This window comes from Pongo abelii, chromosome 10 (assembly GCF_028885655.2).
Source record: "Pongo abelii isolate AG06213 chromosome 10, NHGRI_mPonAbe1-v2.0_pri, whole genome shotgun sequence".
NCBI lineage: Eukaryota > Metazoa > Chordata > Mammalia > Primates > Hominidae > Pongo > Pongo abelii.
The window spans coordinates 77,766,135-77,790,426 of record NC_071995.2 but is presented as its reverse complement, the minus strand read 5'-3'; the positions used below and the strand labels follow the sequence as shown (position 1 = coordinate 77,790,426).

At 35.4% G+C, this 24,292-nt stretch overlaps 1 protein-coding gene across 3 annotated transcripts in view; it reads left to right on the top strand.

Annotated features, from left to right (window-relative positions):
• Positions 1 to 19,678, top strand: part of PAWR (pro-apoptotic WT1 regulator) — a 102,907-nt gene extending 83,229 nt beyond the window's left edge. For 2 of the 3 annotated variants that reach the window (XM_054527429.2, XM_024257400.3), the window contains 3 exons: positions 10,598 to 10,745; positions 12,826 to 12,930; positions 14,594 to 19,678. In XM_054527429.2, the coding sequence (XP_054383404.1) occupies positions 10,598 to 10,745; positions 12,826 to 12,930; positions 14,594 to 14,680 (340 nt within the window). In that variant the 3' untranslated portion in view covers positions 14,681 to 19,678. Of the gene's footprint in view, positions 1 to 2,677; positions 2,807 to 10,597; positions 10,746 to 12,825; positions 12,931 to 14,593 lie in introns of those variants that run through there. The other variant, XM_024257403.3, reaches the window with a different exon arrangement.
• The last annotated feature ends 4,614 nt before the right edge of the window (positions 19,679 to 24,292 follow it).

Genomic DNA, 24,292 nt, shown 5'->3' with positions numbered 1-24,292 from the left:
GGTGTGAGCCACTGCACCTGGCCAGAAATCAGCCAGATTCTTTAACGATGGGAAATCCAAATTAAAGACAACCAAATGTATCTCTCAGTAGTTGAAGAAAGAGAGTCTTCTTGGGCTATATATGACCCTTTCTAAAGAAATCTGTTCCTTTCAAGATCTATTCTTTCTTTCTTTTTTTTTAAACACAGAGTCTCACTGTGTCACCCAGGCTAGAGACGGGGTTTCACTGTGTTGGCCAGGCTGGTCTCAAACTCCTGACCTCAAATGATCCATCTACCTCAGCCTCCCAAAGTGCTGGGATTACAGGCGTGAGCCATCACGCCTGGCAAGATCTATTATTTCTATATTAGGATATGTTCCATATTTTATCCAATGCTGTCAGGCATGCAATAGCAGTGACCTTTCTAGTTATTAGATTTGAAAACAGTACATGAAAGTCATAAAATGAGTATTTAAAATAAATTGGGATTCTTATACATTTTGTGGACTGGTGGATTTCTGAACTTTTCTAGGTCATAAATATTATTAATATTTATATAATGTTAGTATGTACCAGGTACTATTCGAAGTACTTTCCATTCAGTTAATTCCTCGATAGTCCTAGGGAGATGCTTTTATTATTCTTATTTTACAAATGAGTAAATTGAGGCACAGTGAAGTTTAATGACTTGTATGATTAAACACGTAATAATTTGCAGATTGTGTCAGCATATGTTGCAGTACCTCATGGTAGTAATGTTAATTTGCCTAGCATGGGTAGGAAATAGATACAGTGTAGTAGTTTGATTGGCTTATTTAAACTCCAAGTGACCGGATGGTACCAGTAACTAGATTTTTTTTCTAACATAGGGTTTTATTTTATTTTTTCCCAAAAAGTAACTTCCAGCTATATGGCTCTAGATTTCACAAATCCACTCAGATCTTTACTTTGTTTTAGCTGTAGTACAATGTCAGAAAATAACTTGTTCTGAGTTATGAAGTCTAACAACATCTAGAGTTCTTCATTATAATGAAAGATAAACCATGTTATAATATTTGGTGTCATTTTAAGTGCATTTTGTGCATTTATTTGGAAATTAACCACTAAACTGATGATACTGTTCCCTGTTATTAAGATGTAATTCAAATGCCATAAAATCCACTCTTTTAAGGTGTACAGTTCAGCATTTTTAGGGCATTCACAGTGTTTACAACCCTCACTGCTGTCTAGTTCCAAAATTTGTTCTACCCTGAAAGAAACTTCATACCCTTCATATCCATTCTTCCTCTGCCCGTAGGTCCCCCAGCAACCAGTAATATGTTTTCGGTCCTTATAGATTTGTCTATATTGGATATTTCAGATAAATGGAATCATACAGTATATGGCTTTCTTGGGTTTTTTGTTTTTTTTTTAAGGCAGAGTCTCACTCTGTTGCCCAGGCTGGAGTGCAGTGGTGCGATCTCGGCTCACTGCAACCCCGGTGTTGTGGGTTCAAGTGATTCTTGTCCCTCAGCCTCCCAAGCAGCTGGGACTACAGGTGTGCACCACCCAGCCAATTTTTGTATTTTTAGTAGAGATAGGGTTTCACCATGTTGGCCAGGCTGATCTTGAAATCCTGGCCTCAAGTGATCTGCCTGCCTTGGCCTGCCAAAGTGCTGGGATTACAGGCGTGAGCCACTGCACCCGGCCAAGTATGTGGCTTTTTGTGTCTCGTCATTTGCTAAGCATAATTATTTCAAGATGATTCCATATTGAAGTTTGCAGGATATACTACACTATGTTTTACCATTTGGATTAACATAATGGACATGTTAGATTCTTTACACTCTTTGCCTATATGAAATATTATACATATCATATATATAATATCATAATAGACAATATGCTGTGAACGTTCATGTACAAGTTTTTGTGTGACCCTTTTTCTTACTACACAGAAATTTTTCATATTGCTTAGTTGAAGGCTTTTTTTAAAAACAAATTTTTTTTTTTACATTTTATAATTTATAATTTTAGCTGTTTCTACTGTATATAATAAACTATATTTGGAGAGTGTTTTCTGGACTTGTTTTGTCTAGCTCTCAGATGGTGAAATTTGAGCAGCCAGATATATTTGATCTCTTTAGGATAATTCACTATATTTAATATACCAGAAATGAATATATATGATGTTCCCTAACTGAAACAACTTAAATTTTAAATGAGATAGATTAAAAACTATATTTCTATAAACAGTTATAATGCAGCCATTAAAATGATGCTATAGAAAAATATTACATAAGAAAATTATTACCTGTTGATGTAAAATGGAGGAGAGAACATATTACAAAAAAGTATGATACAAAACAAAGTATAATATATATAAAATATTATCTGAGAACTATTCATGTGATAAACTGCTAAACTTCTGTGTAAAAGAAGATAATGTTTATTTTTCTGGGAGGAGATATATTTTTCATAAGATTTTTAAAAGGAATCTGATCCAGAAGGCTAAACATTTACTAATATGTTATAAAATGTTAACGGACATTATCTCTGGGTTAGTGGAATTACTGATGACACTCATTTGTATTTTCTGTTTTCTATAATAAATATGTATCAGTTTTAATAAAGAGTTATGAGAGTTTAATATAATGAGAGTTGATTTTGATTTTTAGTTGTTGGTGTATGTGCTTATGTGTATGTTTGTATTTAAAGGAAGAGAGATAAACCCTACACAGAGCAAGGAGCTGTTTTGAGGAGTGGGAGTGTTGGAGGGTGAAGAGAATAGGGCAGTGAAAGATGCTAAAAGGATGGAAGCCAGTTATGTAGTTGTTGGTTATTTGGGAATTTCAGAATATGTCCTGTACTTCTGAATATTTGATACTTATTCTAAAAGTAGGATTTACCCTTGAGTCTTGTATTTCTTCTCATTGCTAAGCTTTATAATGTCTATTTTAGTGGAAAATTCCTCTAGCTATAATCTCTTAATGCTGCCAATCTCATTCTCATGATAGTTTTAGAATAATAGTGTAATTTTCCCCAACACAACACCCCCTGGTGTTTCTACATAAGATGTGAAAATTCCCAGAGGGGGAAAACTTCCAGTAAGGGGTGGCATTTATCTTTGATGATACTGTTTCTTTTCCCTTTTCTGAGCATTATAGTTCATGTCTTTGTAGCTAAGAGTGGAGGGAGGGTTCTTTTTGGATCGTATTAGAGATTTGTGTTAACATTCCTAAGTAAAATGTTAAAAACTTTTTGGAATTAATGAACAATCTTTTATTCTGAGTATTTTGCACTGTGCATATCTGGCTTTCAAAATAGGTTAAACGGCTAAATTTGGCAATAAGATCAAGTAACACAATTCTTCACAATTACGACAGTATTCCCTAATACATAATACATATTGGGAATGAAGCACTGATTTTGTTTTTCACTATTCCTTGCATTTGCATAATGAAGGCCGGGTGTGGTGGCTCATGCCTGTAATCCCAGCACTTTGGGAGGCCGAGGTGGGCGGATCACCTGAGGTCAGGAGTTCGAGACCAGCCTGGTCATCATGGGAAAACCCCCATCTCTACTAAAAATACAAAAATTAGGCGGGCGTGGTGGTGGGCACTTGTAATCCCAGCTACTTGGGAGGCAGAGGCAGGAGAATCACTTGACTGCAGGCTGAGGTTGCAGTGAGCCAAAATAGTGGCATTGCACTCTAGCCTGGGCAACAGGAGCGAAACTCTGTCTCCAAAAAAAAAAAAAAAAAAATTGCATAATGATGCCGTTTATGTATTGACAAGTCTAAGATGGAAGGTTTTAAAAATTGTTAATAAGTTAAACTTTTTTTGAAATATTGCTTTAAACATGTTCATCAAGCAAATACACAATTACTAACGGACATCCATATTTCTGGATGGTTTGTAGCTGTCAGCATTATAGTTTCTACCTAAAAAGTCATGGAAGGGTGCAAAAAGTTGGACTTCTTTTTTTGTGAAAAATGGGTCCTTTAAAATGCTTCCAGTGGTCTTCTATAATATGGTATGGCTTTAGTGATACCTTCCTCTGTTGATTTTCTTTTTACCACTTTGCTGGTATTTCCCAGTCTTATTTGTAGTTCTTTCTTTCCTGTACCTCTTCTTCGTGTATTGGTATTACTCGATTTTTTTATTTTTGTTTCTTTTTACAGGGTTTCACCGTGTCATCAAGGCTGAGTGCAGTGGCGTAATCGCTTACTGCAGCCTCAACCTCTTGGGCTCAAGCAATCCTCCTACCTCAGCCTCCCAAGTCCCAAGTGCTTGGGACTCCAGGAACGTGCCACCTGCCTGACTAATTTTTTATTTTTTTAATTTTATAGAGACAGAGTCTCATTATGTTGTCCAGACTGGTCTTGAACTCCTGGACGTAAGCAGTCCTCCTGCCTTGGCCCCCCAGAGTGCTGAGATTACAGGTGTGAGCCACTATGCTTAGCCTACTCAGCTGTTAATCTTAGACTTAATTCTCTTTTCGTTTTGTGTATTTGTGGTAGAAATTTCATTCACTCCGATGACTTCAATTACTATCTATACATAATGCTGATGACTCCAGATCGTTAGCTCCATACCTGTATAATCAACAGCTATTAAATATCTGCTAAGCATACTAAACTAAGCGTTTTCAAAAGTAAACTTGTGAAACCTGATGGATTTCAGTAGTTGACATCAGCATCTACTTTTGCTCAAGTCAGTAGCCTGGACATTATTTATGACACTTATTATTTTTCCCATCTTGCCCTTATCCATTCATTCACCAAGCCTTGTTGAGTTTATCTTCTGAGTATCTCATTGCCATCACACCAATCTAGGACACCATCATCTCTTACATAGGTGATTACAGTAGCCTCCACACTGGCCTCCCTGTCTCCATTTAGCTCATCTCCAATATATTTTATAAAAATGATTCTGTTACTTTCCCTGCTTTAATGGCTTACCATTACCTTTAAATGGAGTCTGAATCAGTGGTCTCCAAAGAGGGGTGATATACAAGATAATCTGCTAGGGTGCAGGAGGAAAATATTGGAACTTTTATTCATATTTACCTTTTTATTTGAAAAACACTAAGGCATTAATATTTAAAAGCTACTACTGTGTAATAGTTATTTAGTCATTCCTTCTTTGCTCTATGTGTCATATGGTCATTTGGTACTAAGGGTGTCCTGAGGGAAGCATGCTTTGTTCACTTTCTGCATGTTGCACAATACTATAATTTGAATGTCCATCTATGCGGATTTATGAGTTATCTAGTTTAACTATTACAAAATATGTAAGTCTGGGATTAGGGAATTTGTGGAGAAAATCAAGTGTTTAACTGCAAATAAGATCGCATTGTTATTGAGCTGGTAAGATACAAAATCAAATCTGTTCTCATGAATTAAGAAAAATTATGCTGATTTTGAGGTTTTGAAACTTTTAAAAAATATTCTCATTTTTTTGTAAGGCATCCCTTTCTGCTTTGATAGCCATTAAAAATCAGATATTCAAACATGTTAGAACTAGATCTTTGAATCTCTGTATCACACGGTGTTAAGATCTTCAGAAATAATGAAGCATATTCAATATTTTATTTAAAATATTTGTGAGAACAAACTTTTATACCATAAATAAAACAAATTTTAGTCTTTTTCTTATGTTCTGTTTTTGGGATACAGATGATTATTTTATATTGTCATATTGTAAATCCCATAAAAATGGTAGATAAGTAAACATACATACCAACATGGGTATGTAATTATGAATAATATTTGGAGACCCTTAGTTTAAATTCTTCCATAAAATAGCTTTCAGGGCCAGGCGTGGTAGCTCAGACTTCTACTCCAAGCACTTTGGGTGGCCAAGGCAGGAAGATCGCTTAAGGCCAGGACTTCAGGACCAGCCTGGGCAACATAGCAAGACCTAACTTCTAAAAAATTAAGATAAATTAGCGGGCATGGTCGCACATGTAGCTACTCCAGAGGCTGAGGGGAGGATTGCTTGGGCCCAGGAATTTGACTTTACAGTGAGCTATGATTGTCCACTGCACTCCAGCCTGCGCCACAGAGTGGGAACCTGTCTCTTAAAAAAAAAAAAAAAAAATTCAGGTTTCCTGCTTGCTTTTTCAGCCTCATATTTTATTACTCTTATGTTTACACTCCATGCTTTAGCGATATTGGAGTTTTCTGTTTCTCAAATGGGCCACAATTTATAGGTTTTTGCACATTCTTGTCCTTCTTTTTACGTTTCAACCTTCTCTAACATAGTGATACCCAAAGTGTAGTCCTTGAACTGTTTGTTGTCAATCCAAGACAAGAAAAGAACTTGAGAATAAGCATTTAGAAACTTGAATTGCATTTTGACTTGTCATCATCACATCCAAGTGCATGATCAGTGGATTACTCTGTGAACAGGATATAGAGTAGTTCAAGTGCCGTGGCAAGTTGCATGCTAATCATGCCCAGTAGGGCTGTTACAATGTGTGATATTTTGAAGTTAGTCATTTGTAACCCAAAAATGTATAAGAATTAAATAAAATGTGGCTGGCTCATGCCTATAATCCCAAGACCAAGGCAGGAGGATAGCTTGAAGCCAGGAGTTTGAGACCAGCCTGGTCAACATAGTAAGACACATAGCTACAAAAAAAAAAAAAAAAAAAAGAACCAGGTATGGTGGCATATGCCTGTAGTCCCAGCTACTTGGGAGGCTAAGGTGGAAGGATCACTTGATCCCAGGAGTTTTGAGGTTTCAAGGCTGTAGTGAGCCATGGTGGCACCTCTGTACATCAGCCTGGGTGACAGTGCAAGACCCTATCTCCCCCCACCCCCCCCCCCAAAAAAGCAAAGCATTTATTTTAAAAATCTCTTTAATTTTAATCATACTTATTCTTGTCCCATAAATAATTTAAAAATATATAGTAATTTAAAAATGTAAAAATCTTTTTCATTCTTTTGAATTTTATGTTTTACAAGTATTATTTAAATCCTGGAAGCAAAATTTGTATTATTTATAAGTCAGATTTACTGATGACAAAACAAGCTTTACTGGACTTTTTTGACAAGCAAAGATACACTTTTTTGAATGCGATAGCAGTAGTAAACCAAATTATGACAGTGGAAGTAATTTCAAAGAGATACAGATCAAAAGAATTTGTACCAGTTTTCTTGGAAAGTATTATGTGTCTTATGTTTAGTTTTTAGCCATAATTGATGGGCTAAGTGCTAAAACCAAAGTGGGTTGTTTGGAGATACACTGGCTATTTAAACAATATAAAATGATCAAAATGTAATCGGTAGTTGTAGGCATGACATGTTCAAAACGAATTCATCAAATATGTTCAAAACCAAATTCATTATTTGAAAGAATATTACAAAGATGACCGGAGCAGATGTTCAGGATTTCACATGTGATCACTAGTGTTTTTGGGGTTTCTGATAGTCTGACTTGAGGTTACTAACATTAAAAAAAACTGCATACAAATGACAAGACAAAACATGTTTGCTTGGAAATGTTGGATGAATCTGTAGTAAAGAAGATAGTTCAATGTACCACCTTCCAACAACACCATAATAGCTTGATGAGTTTAGGGACAGGATAGTGATACGGAAGACTAACTCCCAGACAAATAAGATCCTGCAAAGGAATTTTTGTTACAATTTGATGAACACATTGGTTTTGCTAACATAGGAAGTAACAATTTATTTTTCAACTTCATTGCTGACAAATACAGCTTGCTCTGAACTATATAACACTTACAAAGGGTTACAGTATCAACAAATGTGGTTTGGAGTTTTGCTTTACTTTTGTAGGAATATATTATAATTATGCAGGCACAGTGATAAGAAAAACATACTGAAGCTTGTACCAGAATGTAAATTGGTGTCCTGCTTCTTTCATTGAGAAAGTCTTGCTTTGTCAGCTGAACTAAACAGTGTTCTTGCTATATCAGCTGAATTCACAGTATAGTTCACTAAAAGTGTGAATTTATTACCAAACACTAATTCATTACATTTGAGGTTTCTAAAAAATTAGATACTGTAGTTTGGGAGTTAGCTGATCAGCTGTTATCAGATGCTAGGGTGTACATTGGTCTTCAAAGTGACCTTTTCAGTCAAGAGTATTTGAATTTTGGGATGAACTCTTGGTGTTTTTGCAAGATAAGAAACCAGTTTGGTCCCCAGCTTTTCAAATACGTGAGTTAGCTTATTGTCTGATGACCTCGTTCTTTATTTTTTAAGTGATCTTAGCTTTCCATGCAAAGAAGGAATGTCAGTCAGCCGGGCACAGTGGCTCATGCCTGTAATCCCAGCACTTTGGGAGGCCAGGGCAGGTGGATCACAAGGTCAGGAGCTCAAGGCCAGCCTGGCCAACATGGTGAAACCCTGTCTCTACTAAAAATACAAAAATTAGCCGGGCATGGTGGCAGGCGCCTGTAATCCCAGCTACTCAGGAGGCTGAGGCAGGAGTATCGCTTGAACCCAGGAGGCGGAGGTTGCAGTGAGCCGAGAAGGCTTTTCAATGGCAGATAAGATCAGGTGACAAAAATGAAAGTTGGATTTTTGAGGAGAAAGTTACCTTAGCTTGTTATAAAGGGTTCTACGATGTAGTAACAACTATCAGTAAAGTAGATGGTGGTCTATTGCACATTTGAAAAGTTTACAATCAAATACCTTACAAATTTGGTAGGACACTTTTATTTTCTATCACAAGAAAATTCATAGATGAGGAATCAATTTTTTAAAACAAGAAATCACTTTAGATTTAACTGTAAATTTGCTGGATAAATTATTGGAAATGGATACCAGTCAGTGAAGGATTGAAAACAAATTTTGAAAAGCAAATTTTCTACATTTTAGACAAAAGTTTTTAAAAATGAATGTCCGAGCTTGTTGAAATTGCATTAAAATCGCTCCTATTTCTGTCCTTTGAGACTGTTTTCTCTGAGTGGTATTAAAACAAAACACAGAAATAGTTTAGATATACGTTATCCCTTGTTGAGTAGCATTGTCCTCAGTCCAACCTAGATTAATTAACAAATGTAGTAACTGGCTTTCAAGATAGCCCCCAGTGAACCCTACCCCCTGATGTTTGCACCGTGTGTAATCCTCTCACACAACATACCAGGTTGATATGTGTGAACAATAGAATAAGGTCAGTGTGACAGTATGTCACTTTTGAGGTTGCGTTATGACCGACACTGCAGCTTCTGTCTCGGTTGCTCTGTCACTTTGTCTCTGGAAGCCAGCTGCCACATGGTGAACAGGCCAATGGAGAGGCCAGCATAGTGAGGAACTGAGGCCGTTGTCATCAGTCATGTGAGTGAGTTTAGAAGCAGATTCTCCAGCCTGGTTAAGCCTTCAGATGACTGAAGCCCCAACCAACATCTTGATTAAAAGCTCATGAGAAGCCCTGAATCATAATCACCCACCTAAGCTGCTTCTAAATTCCTGACCAACAGAAACTTTGAGATGAGAATTGTGTGTAAGTTTGGGGGTAATTTTTAATAGAGTAATAATACAGCAAACAAGAAGCAAACTCATTTGTTACATTAAAAACTTTAAATACTGACATATGTGCTGTTCAGAGGGTATGAATTGGTGTTTAAGGAATTGCTGTTTTACTTATAACTTTTGATTAAATTAGAATTATGGCATAACAAGATTATCAATATGGTAGCAATTTTCTGTATTGATTGCCTGTATGCATACTTATAGTGGAGAATTTGCCACTGATGTAACTCTTTTCTTTTTTTCTATTTATAATTTTATGGGTCTCAATCTAATAAAACATTTGGACTTGTATTTTGTATGACCTTTTTAACTTTTATTTTTCCAGCAGTTCATTTTAATTTTACTTTTTAAAAGTGTTGGTCCATGAAAGATTGTAATTTGGAAGAAGGAAAGTGTTTTTTCACCACAAATAGTCTGGGTGATCTATGCCAGGCACAATGCTCACATCTGTAATCCTAGCACTTTGGGAGGCCAAGGTGGGTGGATCGCCTGAGCCCAAGAGTTTGAGACCAGCCTGGGCAACATGGTGAAACCCCGTCTCTGGAAAAAGAAACACAAAATAATTTGCCCGGTGTGGTGGCCACATACCTGTAGTCCCAGCTACTCAGGAAGCTGAGGTGGGAGGATCGCTTGAGCCCAGGAAGTCAAAGCTGCAGTGAGCTGTGATTGCATCGCTATACTCCAGTCTGGGTGACAAGAGTGAGATCCCATCTCAAAAGAAAAAAAAAGATAATCTGGGAGATCTGTCCTATCATAGTTCTCATAGTATCCATCACTGACCTTATTTTACTGATCATCTTGCTTTATTATTAGTTATATTCCCTTTTAACCAAAAGCTCTATGAAGGGCAGAGTTCATGTTTGTGTTTGCTGTTACGTCTTCAGTATCCAGAACAGTGTTCATTACTTAACACCTACTCAGTAGATATTGGTTGAAAGAATTAATGCTACTTTTACATTTTTTTCATTGTCTGGGAATAATGATTAACTTCTACAGTTACAAATAAGTTGCTACTATAACCATATGTCCTTGGGGAATGTTAATTTTTTTAAGCTGAATAGAAAATATTCTTGGCATTTTTCTTGCTGATCGCTAGGGATTTTAATAAAATGTTTATATTTCCACAGCACAACCAGTGTCTCTGAAGAGGATGTCTCAAGTAGATATTCTCGAACAGATAGAAGTGGGTTCCCTAGATATAACAGAGATACAAATGTTTCAGGTACTCTGGTTTCAAGTAGCACACTGGAAAAGAAAATTGAAGATCTTGAAAAGGTATGGATTATAAGTTATTTAAGATTGATAAAATTAACATACCATTAAAATTCTTTTGTTTCATAGCAACTGAGAAAGGAAATAATATTCCTTAATATTTAATATGTGCGCTTCTTTTCTGCCAAGTGTTACCTTTAATATATTAAAAGGCTTTGTTTTTGAAGTGGTTAGAAGTCTGAGCTGGCAAATATATGCTACCGTGTATTTATTATATTGTCTGAATAGATTTTCATTTGTAACTTTACAAATTACAGGAGTAAATCTGAGTTAGGTCCATCTTTGGTGTTTGAAACAATTTTGTGTAAGAATATGCCTGTTTAAAAGTGTCTTTCAGTACCAGTCAGATGACTCTTGGCATAAATTTATTAACCATAGGGTCTCAGGTTTGTGCCATAGACATTCAACCCCTAAAATTAGCAATGGTGTTGAATACTTTTGTAATTGTTGAAAATGTGTTTTGTTTTACTTGAGATTATTCTCTATATTATTAAAGATCTAATTTATATATGTTATGTAAAGAAAGTTCATTTTTAAAACTTGTTTCTATTTTATAACATTTATGATTTTTTGAGGTCACATTTCTAAGCTTTAACAACAGTTTCTTCTTGGAATTATTATTTCATAGTTTTATTTATTTTTATTTATTTATTTAGTTTTGAGACAGGGTTTCACTCTTGTTGCCTAGGCTGGAGTACAATGGCTCAGTATCGGCTCACTGCAACCTCCACTTCCCAGGTTCAAGTGTTATTTCTGCCTCAGCCTTTCAAGTAACTGGGATTATAGGCATGCACCACCAAGCCCGGCTAATTTTTTTTTTGTATTTTTAGTAGAGACGGGGTTTCACCATGTTGGTCAGGCTGGTCTTGAATTCCTAACCTCAGGTGATCCACCCACCTCGGCTTCCTAAAGTGCTGGAATTACAGGCATGAGCCACTGTACCCAGCCTATTATTTCATAATTTTAAATTAAAAAGTTTAGACAATATGTAATCTAATAGTTTTGAAGGGAGTTGCCCAGAAAGGCTTCTTGAGTTCCACAAGAGTTTGGATTGAATTGCTAGTAGTTGGCAGCAGCTAAGGGATATGGATGGTTGATTGTTCTGTAGGAGGTTTAGTAGGAAAGAAGCCAAGTTCTGGGCAAGGCCTTTTGAGCTCTGCGTCCCTTTTGCCCCCAAGGTGGCTGACCAAGCCCAATGCCCTGGATTCTAAATAAGATTTCTTTGAAAAAGGTGTTGCATTGTTTAGAGAAAACGAAAATTAAAAATCAGTAATCTATTTTAGTTCCTTCTTTTTATCCATTATCAGTTAACTGGCAGAGCCAGAAGTAAAACTGAGGACCATTGTTTTTCTGTTTAGAGTTTCTATTGGGCCATCTGCTTTAAACTTTGTGTTTTTAAGAAAATTAATTTTGAATTATTTCAAACAAGATACCCATTAAAAAATAAGGTAGTTCATAACTTATAGTGGTGATAAGCTAAAGAAGTTAAATCACAGGCCGGGCACAGTGGCTCACGCTTGTAATCCCAGCACTTTGGTAGGCCGAGGCAGGCAGATCACTTGAGGTCAGGAGTTCGAGACCAGCCTGGCCAACATGGCACAGCCCCATCTGTACTAAAAATATGAAAATTACCCAGGCATGGTGGCATGCACCTGTAATTCCAGCTACTCGGGAGGCTGAGGCAGGAGAATCGCTTGAACCCAGAAGGTGGAGGTTGCAGTGAGCCAAGGTGCCATTGCACTGCAGCCTGGGTGACGAGTGAAACACTGTCACACATACATACATACACACACACACACACACACAAAAGACGTTAAATCATTGAGTCTATTACATTAGTTTTGTTAAAGACTTGTATAAACATAGCTTTACTCAGGAGCATCCTAATAACTCCTGTATTCCCCTAATTCTCTGATTCCTTTTGTGGTGGGATCTTTGTTCCTTCACCAAATGTCTTAAGGAATTCATTGGAAATCTTCATGTATGTAAGATATTTTACCAAATTGGGGAGATATATGCCATTTAGGAAGATTATAAATAACCAATTACTTCCTAATTACTGGTTTTTAATTGTATCTACCAGGAAGTAGTAAGAGAAAGACAAGAAAACCTAAGACTTGTGAGACTGATGCAAGATAAAGAGGAAATGATTGGAAAACTCAAAGAAGAAATTGATTTATTAAATAGAGTAAGTATTTCACCTTATTTCAGGTTTGGAGGGGTTTTTTGGCAGTTGGATGAAAATATATAAATATGAAGAAATTATTAATTGCATTATTCACTTTGTTCTTTTGTTAGTGAAATAATAATTAGTAAGAAGTATCATTTTCTTCCAAAAACTGATTTCCTTTGGGCAGTTATCAGTTTAGCTCACTTAATTTTATTCTTTTGGAGATAGACTGATTTATGGATTTGTTCTGTGTTTTGTTAAAATCTGAGGGTGACAGGCCCTTTGTCACCACCATATGTAAGGGCACTGGCACAGAGTTGCCTCAAGAAATAACTAAAATTGGCCAGGCGTGGTGGCTCACACCTGTAATCTTAGCACTTTGGGAGGCCGAGGGGGGCAGATCACCTGAAGTCAGGAGTTCGAGACCAGCCTGGCCAACATGGTAAAACCCCGACTCTACTAAAAATATGAAAAATTAGCTGGGCATGGTGGTGGGCACCTGTAATCTCAGCTACTCAGAAGATTGAGGCAGGAGAATCGCTTGATCCCAGGAGGTGGAGGTTGCAGTGAGCCGAGATTGCGCCGCTGCACTCTAGCCTGGGCAACAAAAGTAAGACTCTGTCTCAAAAAAAAAAAAAAAAAAAAAAAAAAAAAAAAAAAAAAACACTAAAATTGGTATTCTTTATTATTATTATTATTTTTATTTTTTTTGAGGTGGAGTCTCTGTCTGTTGCCCATGCTGGAGTTCAGTGGCGCGATCTCAGCTCACTGCAACCTCCACCCCCTGGGTTCAAGTGATTCAAATTGATTACATCAAGATTTGTTATTTTAAACTGCAAGAATAAATCTATAAATGTCTGCTTTTTTAACAGTAAAGAGTCTGTCTTGAAATAATGTTTCTTGTAACTAAAACTTATGGTGAATTTGTTTTAACCAGAAGGTTGTGTATTTGGGACAAGGATTAATATAGGGAAAAAAGAGTTGGATCATATGCTTTTAAAGCTGGAGAGCGAATACTTAATTTAGTGGCTTTAAATTAATTTTAGCTCTAAAATCTTTCCTTCAAAATGTCGTAGAAAAGTCCAACATATAAATTGATCTGGAGCTGAAAACAAAATTGATCCAGATCAAAATACTCCAGATCCCCTTTTCTGTAGGCCTCAGTTTTGTCACCTCTCTGGAGTGTTATCCCCATTGTACACCTTTAAAGATCAGACAAAGTGGTAGGAGTGCATCTAGAACTTGTACCTGCAGCTTTTGATGACTAATTTGACACAAGGTTGCAACCTAGGTCTCAATACCACATATGGCTTGCATGGGTAGTTTTTTTTTTTTGCCTCAGTTTTAGGGAAGGGAAGTGGAGTTTGTTTAGCTAAAAAACTAACTTATTTATGATGATTGAAAATTGGAAGATTCACAATTTTAAAATTCTGACTTTTGGCTTCCTTTGAAAAACTGAAAGATCTGTAAGAGTTGGCCTATAGACTTGTTATAAGAATGAAGATTCAAGTAATGGGTGCTCATTTTTGGTGGGGCATATTACATCTAAAGTTGTTTTCAGAGCTTGCCCTCATTTCAAAATTAATTGGTTGTATGAATTATTTTTGAATGTGTATTAAGTGTTTTCATCTCTCTTCAAATATTTTTAAGTATTTTTAAAGTGTCTTTTTTTTTTCTTAAGGACCTAGATGACATAGAAGATGAAAATGAACAGCTAAAGCAGGAAAATAAAACTCTTTTGAAAGTTGTTGGTCAGCTGACCAGGTAGAAGATTCAAGACTCAATGTGGAAAAAATATTTTAAACTACTGATTGAATGTTATGGTCAATGCTAGCACAATATTCCTATGCTGCAATACATTAAAATAACTAAGCATGTATATTTATTTCTAGCAAACAGATGTTTGTTTTCAAAATACTTCTTTTTCATTATTGGTTTTAAAAAAGCATCATCCTTTTATCTCACAAATAAGTCATATCTTTCAGTTATTAAAAGATAGATAATGCCTTTTTGGTTTTGTGTGGTATTCAACTAATACATGGTTTAAAGTCACAGCCGTTTGAATATATTTTATCTTTGGTAGTACATTTTCTCCCTTAGGAATATACATAGTCTTTGTTTACATGAGTTCAAATACTTTTGGGATATTACCTACACATGCCTTATTACTGATGTGTGCAACCTTTTATGTGTTGATGACTCACTCATAAAGGTTTTTGTCTACTGTCATTTGTTCTTTCCACTTATTCTAAGCATTTAGAGTAATAGAGTCATACTTTTGTGTAACAGCAACCTTTTAAAAGGAAAGCTCTTATAAAGTCACTGTCATGTTTTAGTTGACTAAATATAAATTTAAGAGAATACTTGAATTGTGCTATAGTAAATAAAAATTTACTATTTTGTGTTTGAATATTGAAAAATTGAATCACTTTAACTCCTGAAAAACATAAATTGTAATTTTAATGTAAAATTTCTTATGTAGGTACTACCTTTTTTTATCGTTCCAAGGTTTGCTAGTGAACACAGGATATTTTAAAAGTGTTTTATTCTTCGGGCCTGGAAAGTATACAGTCAGCGTAGGAGAAAAAATCCATATTTTTATATTAGCATGCACACTAAAAACCAAAATATTATTCATACTTAAAACATTCATACAAAACAATATGTAAGCAGAAATAGTACTAAAATACTTTGCCTAATTTCCAAGTTGAAGAATAACACTGGGACACAGTTTTTTCATAAGAGAGAATATTCCCCTATTTCAAATTTAAGGGATTTTCTTCCTAACATTGAAATTTTAAAAACAGAGTTACTTCTAAAGAATTATACAAATTTTCTCTTCTATTAAATATTATTATTTAGAATTGTTTTTGTATTACATATTCATGTTAAGAACCTCATCTTCCCTTAAAATACATTAACATTATGACATTTTTGCTTTGTGATTGAATTTCAAATAGCAGTATGATATCCTTTTATCTAGTTAATATATGAAAGTGGCTTGAATATAGTCAAATCCGTTTTGGGTACTCTACTTTTTCCTTCACTTGCCAAGCCCTTTTATTGTTCACTGTTAGAAAAATAGAGAAGGTGAGACAGCTGGGGGAAAATGTGGAGTAAATGATAAGTATCAAATGTTGAATTCTATAAGTCTCTACATTTACCTAGGTTGGCTTTCTCCCTTCCCCAATTCAGAAGTTTCCAGCTTGGCCAATCATCAGAATCACTTGAGGAACTTAGAAAGAACTCCCTGGCTGTAGCTCCTATGTAGGTTTAGGTTGAGACTCTGGACTCCAGAATTTTTAAACGTTATCATCTGAGGTTTCCGATCATAGTCTACTTTTGAAGCAGCTGCTGCTGTTTTATTCCATTGAAAACCCTGGAATTGACATAATTTTATCTATCAGCATTTCTCCGCTTTTAGTTTATTTAATAATTAACCTGGTCTCCAGGGCAGTTTTCATATGACCATGTGTATATTCACTGCTCACAAAAAAGTTTAATGTTAGATTACCACATTTAATATAGTTGCAGAATTGCTGCATAAGGGCTTCCCTTCTTGGAGACTTTTACCCAGCATGGGAACAGTGATCTGCCCACATGACAGAGTGGTGTGCCAGGCATAGTTAACTGCTTTTGGTTGTGAGGTACGTACTCATCATCTTCCTTTAGTTACCTTTAGTGATGTGGCACACATGTCCTTTTTGCCTAGTTCCTCATCCACACTTTGGATCTTGTGAAAATGCTGTTAGTATCCAACCTTAAAATATATTAGTATATGGGTTTTTATTAAAAGAATTACTTTGAATTTTCTATTTAATTCATATGTAAATAAAGGAACATTTCACTTCACTTAAAAAATTATATCAGTTATTAGGCTGGGTGCGGTGGCTCATGCCTGTAATCCCAGCACTTTGGGAGGCCAAGGCAGGTGGATTACCAGAGGTCGGGAGTTCGAGACCAGCTTGACCAACATGGAGAAACCCCGTCTCTACTAAAAATACAAAATTAGCCAGGTATGGTGGCGCATGCTTGTAATCCTGGCTACTCAGGAGGCTGAGGCAGGAGAATCGCTTGAAAACCCAGGAGGCAGAGGTTGCGGTGAGCTGAGATTGTGCCATTTTACTCCAGCCTAGGCCACAAGAGCGAAACTCTGTCTCCAAAAAAAAAAAAAAAAAATTATTAATACTTTTAAAGACAGCTGTTTAAGAATTTTTTGGGGAACATTTCTAGCAGTGATTTTTTTGGCCTTTTTAACATAATGATAGTGTAAAGACAGGAGCCTTACAACTTAGGCAGAGCATTTCACATGCAGTCCTTCTTCCATCTCCTTAAAATCTATTTATTTTACATACAGACTTTTACACTAACCATTGAAAAATAAAGTAGGATCTGCTACAGTTTCCCCTGAAAATTTATAAAAAGTGTTGAGATTGGTAGAAGGTAGTTTTTAAGTACATGTGCACTACCCTAAAAGACTTGTCTATTGTCAGTAAAGTGTTAGCATTTGTGAATTTATTATTCCTGTTCAGAAATACTATTTCTTAAATCTCCTGGGAATTTTGGCATAATAAAGCACATTCAAAGTTCTAATGTGTTTATGAGCTCATTTTCAAAATAGTAAGTTTGTCATCTTTAAAATGAACATGACTTGCTTCCTTGATTTCTGAAATGAATTAATTGAAGATTGCTATAGTAATCTTTATTTCATCTTCCTAGAGTTGTTGGCAATTTTATTATACAACAGTTACCATTAGAGAATGGGGGGAAGGGCTTTTGGGTGTGTATTTGTAGGTACTAAGGGATTTACTAAATATAGTAGATTAGCACTGTCACACTTGTTCAAGTAGTTTCAGACGTAGAAAATTAAGTATCAGGTATGTGGAGCAATGTAGTCTTTTTTTTCTTCAGTTTAAAAAATTTTTAATTGTGGTAGAAGCAATGTATTCTTAAGGTGAAAAACCTACCTCAGTTACATGTGGTTTGTGTTTTTTGGATAATCTGGATTTTATAATTAGAAATAAAAATGTAAGATTTTGAATCCATTTAATTTCTTGAAAATAGTACAAGTGAGTGTAATAGAGAAGCGTTCATATATTCAACACTGTAAGACAAAACATTAGAGACCTTGGATTTGATAAGTGATCTGATATCCTGGACAGTATTCATATGTACAGTGATAGGTGTCTTTCTTTGGAGTTTTTTTTTGTGCATATGTGTATAGTTTTATGGTTCTGAGTTGGTGACCAGTAAGTTCCATGTAGTGCTGGCACTTACTTAATAACTATTCATGATATTGTTAATAACTTGTTGTAGGATTCAGGCATATATTTTCAGCATAAGAAGCCAAACACACCAGCTTGTCATTGGCAGGAATATATTAAGTGAGAAAAACATTCAGGAATCAGAACATTAACATGTTAAAAGTTAGTGCTAACATGGTCATATTGCGTCTGAACCTATCCTAATATGTAACCATAAAGCTTGACTTTTGCATTGGAACTGTGCTTTCACAAATAAGATTGTAATTGATATTATCTGAGAAGCAGTGTGACACCTTTCTTTTGTTGTTACATTAAGCTGAAAACATAATATTAATAGACAACTAACAGTTTGCTTATCAGGCACATCAACTAAGGCACCTCCCCCCCATGCTAAGTTTCTCCTGGATATATGGAAGTTGATTGTTTCCCAGTTTAAAAACTTGAACTAATATTACCTAAGAAAACCTGAGCCCATATTGTTTTTATTTTACTTACTTAGCTAGAATCTCATAGCATGTTAAAGTCATATCCTTATCCCCACTAAAAATAACTATGTCTATGTGAGAGGAATATTGTTTGTGGGAGCTGTATTAAATACTATTATAGGTGTTACAGAATCTTTAAATAAATGGACATGGACCAACTTTCCATCTAGTAGTGTACGATCTATATAGTGCATGTCAGTAGCATAAAATGCAGTCTTAGCATTAGGCTGTCTAATCTGAATAGTTTACTCAAAAGTACTTCTTTGTGTTAGGTATTCAGCCATTGTTTTTAGATCTAGTTAATAGGTTCTATTTAATTTGCTGCAACATTTACTGAATGGTGGAGTGAAAAAACTGATGCATATTGGGAAATATCTTACCATTTTTTAAAGATAATGTTAATTAGGAAAAGAACACTTTTAAGGAATTTATAGCAGTGATGAAATGAATTCAGTTATATCAGATACACCAAACTGTTGATGGTATTTAAATGTGACTTCAAGTTAGTATTTCTGTATATATTATTGGTTACTGGTTTGTTTTTAGATATGTAAGTGTTCTAATCTACAGTTCACATATCGACAGTTACTCTGGTAATAATGAATGTTAGTGATGATCACTTGGTGGATGTTGATTAAGTGCCTGTGTTTTGTTTCCTCCTCTGGATACCAAATAGGTATATGCTACTTTTTTGGTGAACTTATTTCTTGGAAGATTTGGCTATGCTATTCAGAGTTTTTATTCTTATGTTTTTCTTCTAAATTTAAGTAGCATCCTGCTGCTACCATATTAAAGCTAAAATTTAACTTTTTTTGAAGACTCAGCTAATTCAGGTAATCCAAATATTTGTGGAAAAACATCTGGATAATTTATTGAACATATTAGTATTGTGTAGACAGCTTTGATCATTCCCATTGCATAGGTTTTTATTGTGGAATAGTCAACTTAATATAAATTCACTTTTAATTTGCATGTATAAAGTAATACTCAATAAAAATTTTTTCATTTATTTTTCAACAGTGTTTATTTTTTTTCTTCCTATACTATCAGTAAAATCCTGACTATGAGTTTTACTTTTGAAGCTAAAGGATAATGCTGGTAATCTAATTATGTACCTCTTACAGAAACCATATGCAGCACTTTTAAAATCTTTATTTGGTATATTATTTTAGGTGGACAATGATTTAAGACTCAAAGCCATCATGTTAAGGTCTAAATACATTATTGGTGGGGTTTCTCGAATAAATGAGGAAGTGCACAAAAGTTCAGCCTGACTGAAAATTTTTATTGTGTTTTAAAACTACATGAATAATTTCTTAATTCAAAATCAGATTTCTTATAAACTAAATCTGATGGTGTCCAAAGAATTTCAGGTTCTTCAAAGTTTGTAAAAGATAAGTAGGGGCCTAGGAATATAAAAATTTAGACTTTTTTAGTAAATGGTTTACATAACCTTTTGTCTTAATTTGTCATTCTTCATACACAGGCACAAACTAATCAGTCTTCTCTACTATCTAGAACTCTAAATTAATCTTCTCAGTAATGTCATACAAGTCTAACAAGAGAAAAAGCATCCTTAAGTCAGTCTATTTAGATAAACGCTTCAAGTCCCTATGTAAGAATCCAAGGTCTCATAATCTTACATGAAACTGGAACCTTTCATCTTAGACTTCATCAAACTCAATTTTTTCCCTTCTAGATTCACTTTGTGTTTATGCATGCATGCACGCATGCACACAATTCTATCAGCAGCTGTAAACTACCCACATATTTTCTTAATCTCATTTTTTCAGTTTTTCTTCATCTTTAAAAGAGGTTACATTTCATTCCTGGGCAACTCTTATAAAGAATTATGTAATATTGGGCCTTCATATTAAAGAGAGAGACTGGTTATAAGATCCTTTACAGTCCATTCATTTTATTCTGATGTCTAACCAGATAGACACTAGCAAGCAAAACTTCCCTTTTAATCCTGAACCAAATGCATAATTTTACTGTCACTTTCAAAAATCTGTTATGACTGAATCAAAATCCTTTTAAAGAAAGGAAAAAGCTCTTTTTGTGTCAAATAGTTGAACAACATGAAAACAATATGAGCCAGTTAAAGATAGATTGAATTTTTACTTTACACATATGAAAAACAGTAAGTTTTGACTGCTGTGTATATTATTCACATTAAAATGTGCTCAGTTATTCACTATTGTTAATCCACGTATAATCAGTTGCTATCCCTGTTTAGACACACTATGGAACTTGAAATGCGCAATATTTACATTGTTAGAGGCTTCTATCCCAAATATCTGCATTCCTTTAAAATGTGAACTATTTGCTGTGATTAACCAAAGGTAGATTATGTCATCAGTGGACATTTTAGCTTTATGGAAACAAATTATTAAGAAATGAGTAGAAAGTTGTCTTTTTCTTCGTGTAGTGCAAAAGCCTAAAGCTATCAGTCAAAGGCCTAAGAAATCCCATTTGAAAAACGTGTAAATCATGATTGGTAAGAATACATTCATCTGATAGTATTGAGAAAAGTTGAAAAACTGTTAGCCTTCCATAACACATTAAACGTTTTATGTATGGATGGTTGAAAGTATTGAGAAAAGTTGAAAAACTGTTAGCCTTCCATAACACATTAAACGTTTTGTGTATGGATGGCTTAGGACAATAAACGTCATTAATTTAAAGTAAAATTATGTCAGTCTGTTCATATTAACTTATTTAAATCAGTGAAAATTTTAATGAGATGAATAGATGGATGCTTTGGAAATGCAGGATTATAGGAGGCCTAAAAGTGCATCTTGTTTCTTGTAACCCTTTTAAAACCAATATACCTGGCTAGGTGCAGTGGCTCATGCCTGTAATACCAACGGGGTAACACAGGGTTATGCCGTCTATACAAAAAAATAAATGATGAGCTGGGCAAGATGGCATGCACCTGTAGTCCCAGCTGCTTGGTAGGTTGAGGGGGAAGGATTGCTTGAGCCTGGGAGGTCGAGACTGCAGTGAGCCAAGATCGCACCACTGCACTCCAGCCTGGGTGACAGAGCAAGACTCTACCTCAAAAATAAAAAATAAAAATCGATATAGTTTCAATGAAGCAAAGCATCTCAGGTAACAATTTGAGCATAACTTTAACCATAACTTATTATAGCATAATAACATTCATTAGTAATTCAGTATCCATATGTGCCAGGCTGTGTTAGGTGCTTTATATATTGTTTAATTTTTAAAAACTTGTGGAGTGTACATATTGGTAAGGTGACATTGTATCACAAAGCTAGTCTTTGAGTCCAAAGTTTTGTGGTTTTATGCTGTGATATACTTTTATCTTGGAATTGTCTTATAAAATGTTTTGCCAGTGGTTCTTAAAGTGTGTTTCTGACACCAGTAGCATTGACTTCACTTACAAACCTGTCAGAAATACAAATTATTTGGCCCCACCCAACACTTGAGTCACAAATTTGCAGATGGGGCTCAGTCTGTTTTAACAAGCGTTTCATGTAATTTTGATGCAGGCCTAAGTTTTTGAGCCACTGCAGTATACATTTCTATTTTTAAGCAAAGATCTTGGTATTTCTTTTTGGACATTGTAGAAATAACATGAACTTGTTTTTTGTTTGTTTTCGTTTTGTTTTGTTTTAAGCTCCTGATCTTTATTGATTACTTTGCAAAAGATTGTATCAGGAAAAGCCTCAGCATGGGCATTGGCATCCTGACATAACCCGCATTAATTTAGTATTCTCTCTGAAACTCAAATGGATTCTCAAGTCCAAGAGACTATGGAATAAAATCATTGTTTTTCTGTGTTAAGGTTTATCTCTGTTATTGCCTGAAGACTTTTGGTAACAATAATGCGCTTTCATCAAACTTTTAAGACTTGATTGGAAAAAATAAATATATGTTTCATCAGTTACAATTTTGTTTTGTATGTGTGGACGCTGGGGTGGTCCCTGAGGAGCCTGAATCTTCAAAATATACTTTCTGTGAGCTCAGAAAATGAATAGCACTTTTGAGCTAATTGATCAGTGTGGAGAAATCACAATGTTGCATCCTGATGAGTAAAGATAAAATTGACTCTATTTATTGATTCAAGATCATTTTTTATATGTGAAATAGTTAAATAAGCTATTCCTGTTTACTTTTTACGAGCTTCAGAACAGTTTTAGATTTATAAAGTTATTGTGAAGATAATACAGAGGGTTCTCATATGCCACCACACCAAGTTTCTCCTATTAACATCTTACATTAATACTGTGCATTTATCACAGTTAATCATCCAATATTTATGCACGATTATTAAAGTCCATACTTGATTCAGATTTCCTAAATTTTCCCCTAATGTCCTTTCTCTTTTCCAGCGTCCAGTCCAGGATACCACATTATATTTAGTACCTGTGTCTCCGTAAACTCCTCTTGGCTGTGACAGTTTCTCAGATTTTCCTTGTTTTTGATGCCCTTGACTGTTTTTAGTTCTGGGCAGGTATTTTTCACTTTACTATGGATATTTCAGATACACAGAAAAGTACAGAAAATCACTAGCAATATCCTGCTAATTTTTTGTTATCTGTCCTGCTTTCTTTTTCTTTTTTGTTGGGGTGTTTTCAAGTTAAATTCCAATTATCCTTTCACCTGCAGATACTTCAGTATGTATCTCTAATAGTAAGAATTTAAAAGAATAACCACAATGTTATACCTAACAAAATTAATATTAATTATTTAATATCATCTGTTTACTTTGGGTTCCCTAAGAAGCAGGCATGCATGAGATTTATTGGGGGAAAACACTTGTGAAGAAAATTGGAGAAGGAGCTAGAGGAGGTTGAGAAAAGTGTCAGAACTTGATACAGGTCTGCCTGGTGAAGGGGAGAGGAGGATAGTTGGACAGGAAGTCTTAATCCATAATTGTTGTAGTCCATTTGTATTGCTATAAAGGAATGCCTGAGGTAATTGATAAAGAAGTTCATTTGGCCCATGGTCTGCAGGTTGTACAAGAAGTATGGTGCTAACATCTCCTTCAGGTGAGGGCTTCAGGCCGCTTCCCCTCACAGTAGAAGAGGAAGGGGAGCCAACGTGTCACATGGCAAGAGAGGATGGAAGAGAGTGGGAAAAGCAGGCCTTAATGCCCTTTTAAACAACCAGCTGTCATGAACTATAGAGTGAGAACTCATTACCTTGAGCATGGCACCAAGCTGTTTATGAAGCATCTGCAACCATGACCGAGACACCTGCCACTAGGCCCTATCTCCAACATTGGGAAGAAAATTTCAACATGAGATTTGGAGGAGGTCAAACCAAACTACAGCAGTAATTCTAAAAAAGTTTTAACAAGGCTGTTTGGGAGTCCTCAAACCAAATGTGCCCGCTCCTGAGCAGTCTCACATCTTGTAGTAATGGGCCTGCCATTGTAATCCTGCAATGCTCATTTGTTGGCACGGAGCAGCCAGTAGGAAGTGTGCCCTCAGCTGAATACCATGGTGGATTCAGACCACAGTGACTGGAACTGTCAGTCAATTACCCACCCTAAAGTTGGAGATCTGAGAGGTCCATTTTTTTAATGACTGTCACATCATCTAATACTTTGTGTTCAGATTTCCTCCAGATGCCTCTAAAATTGTCCTTTCAGTGTTG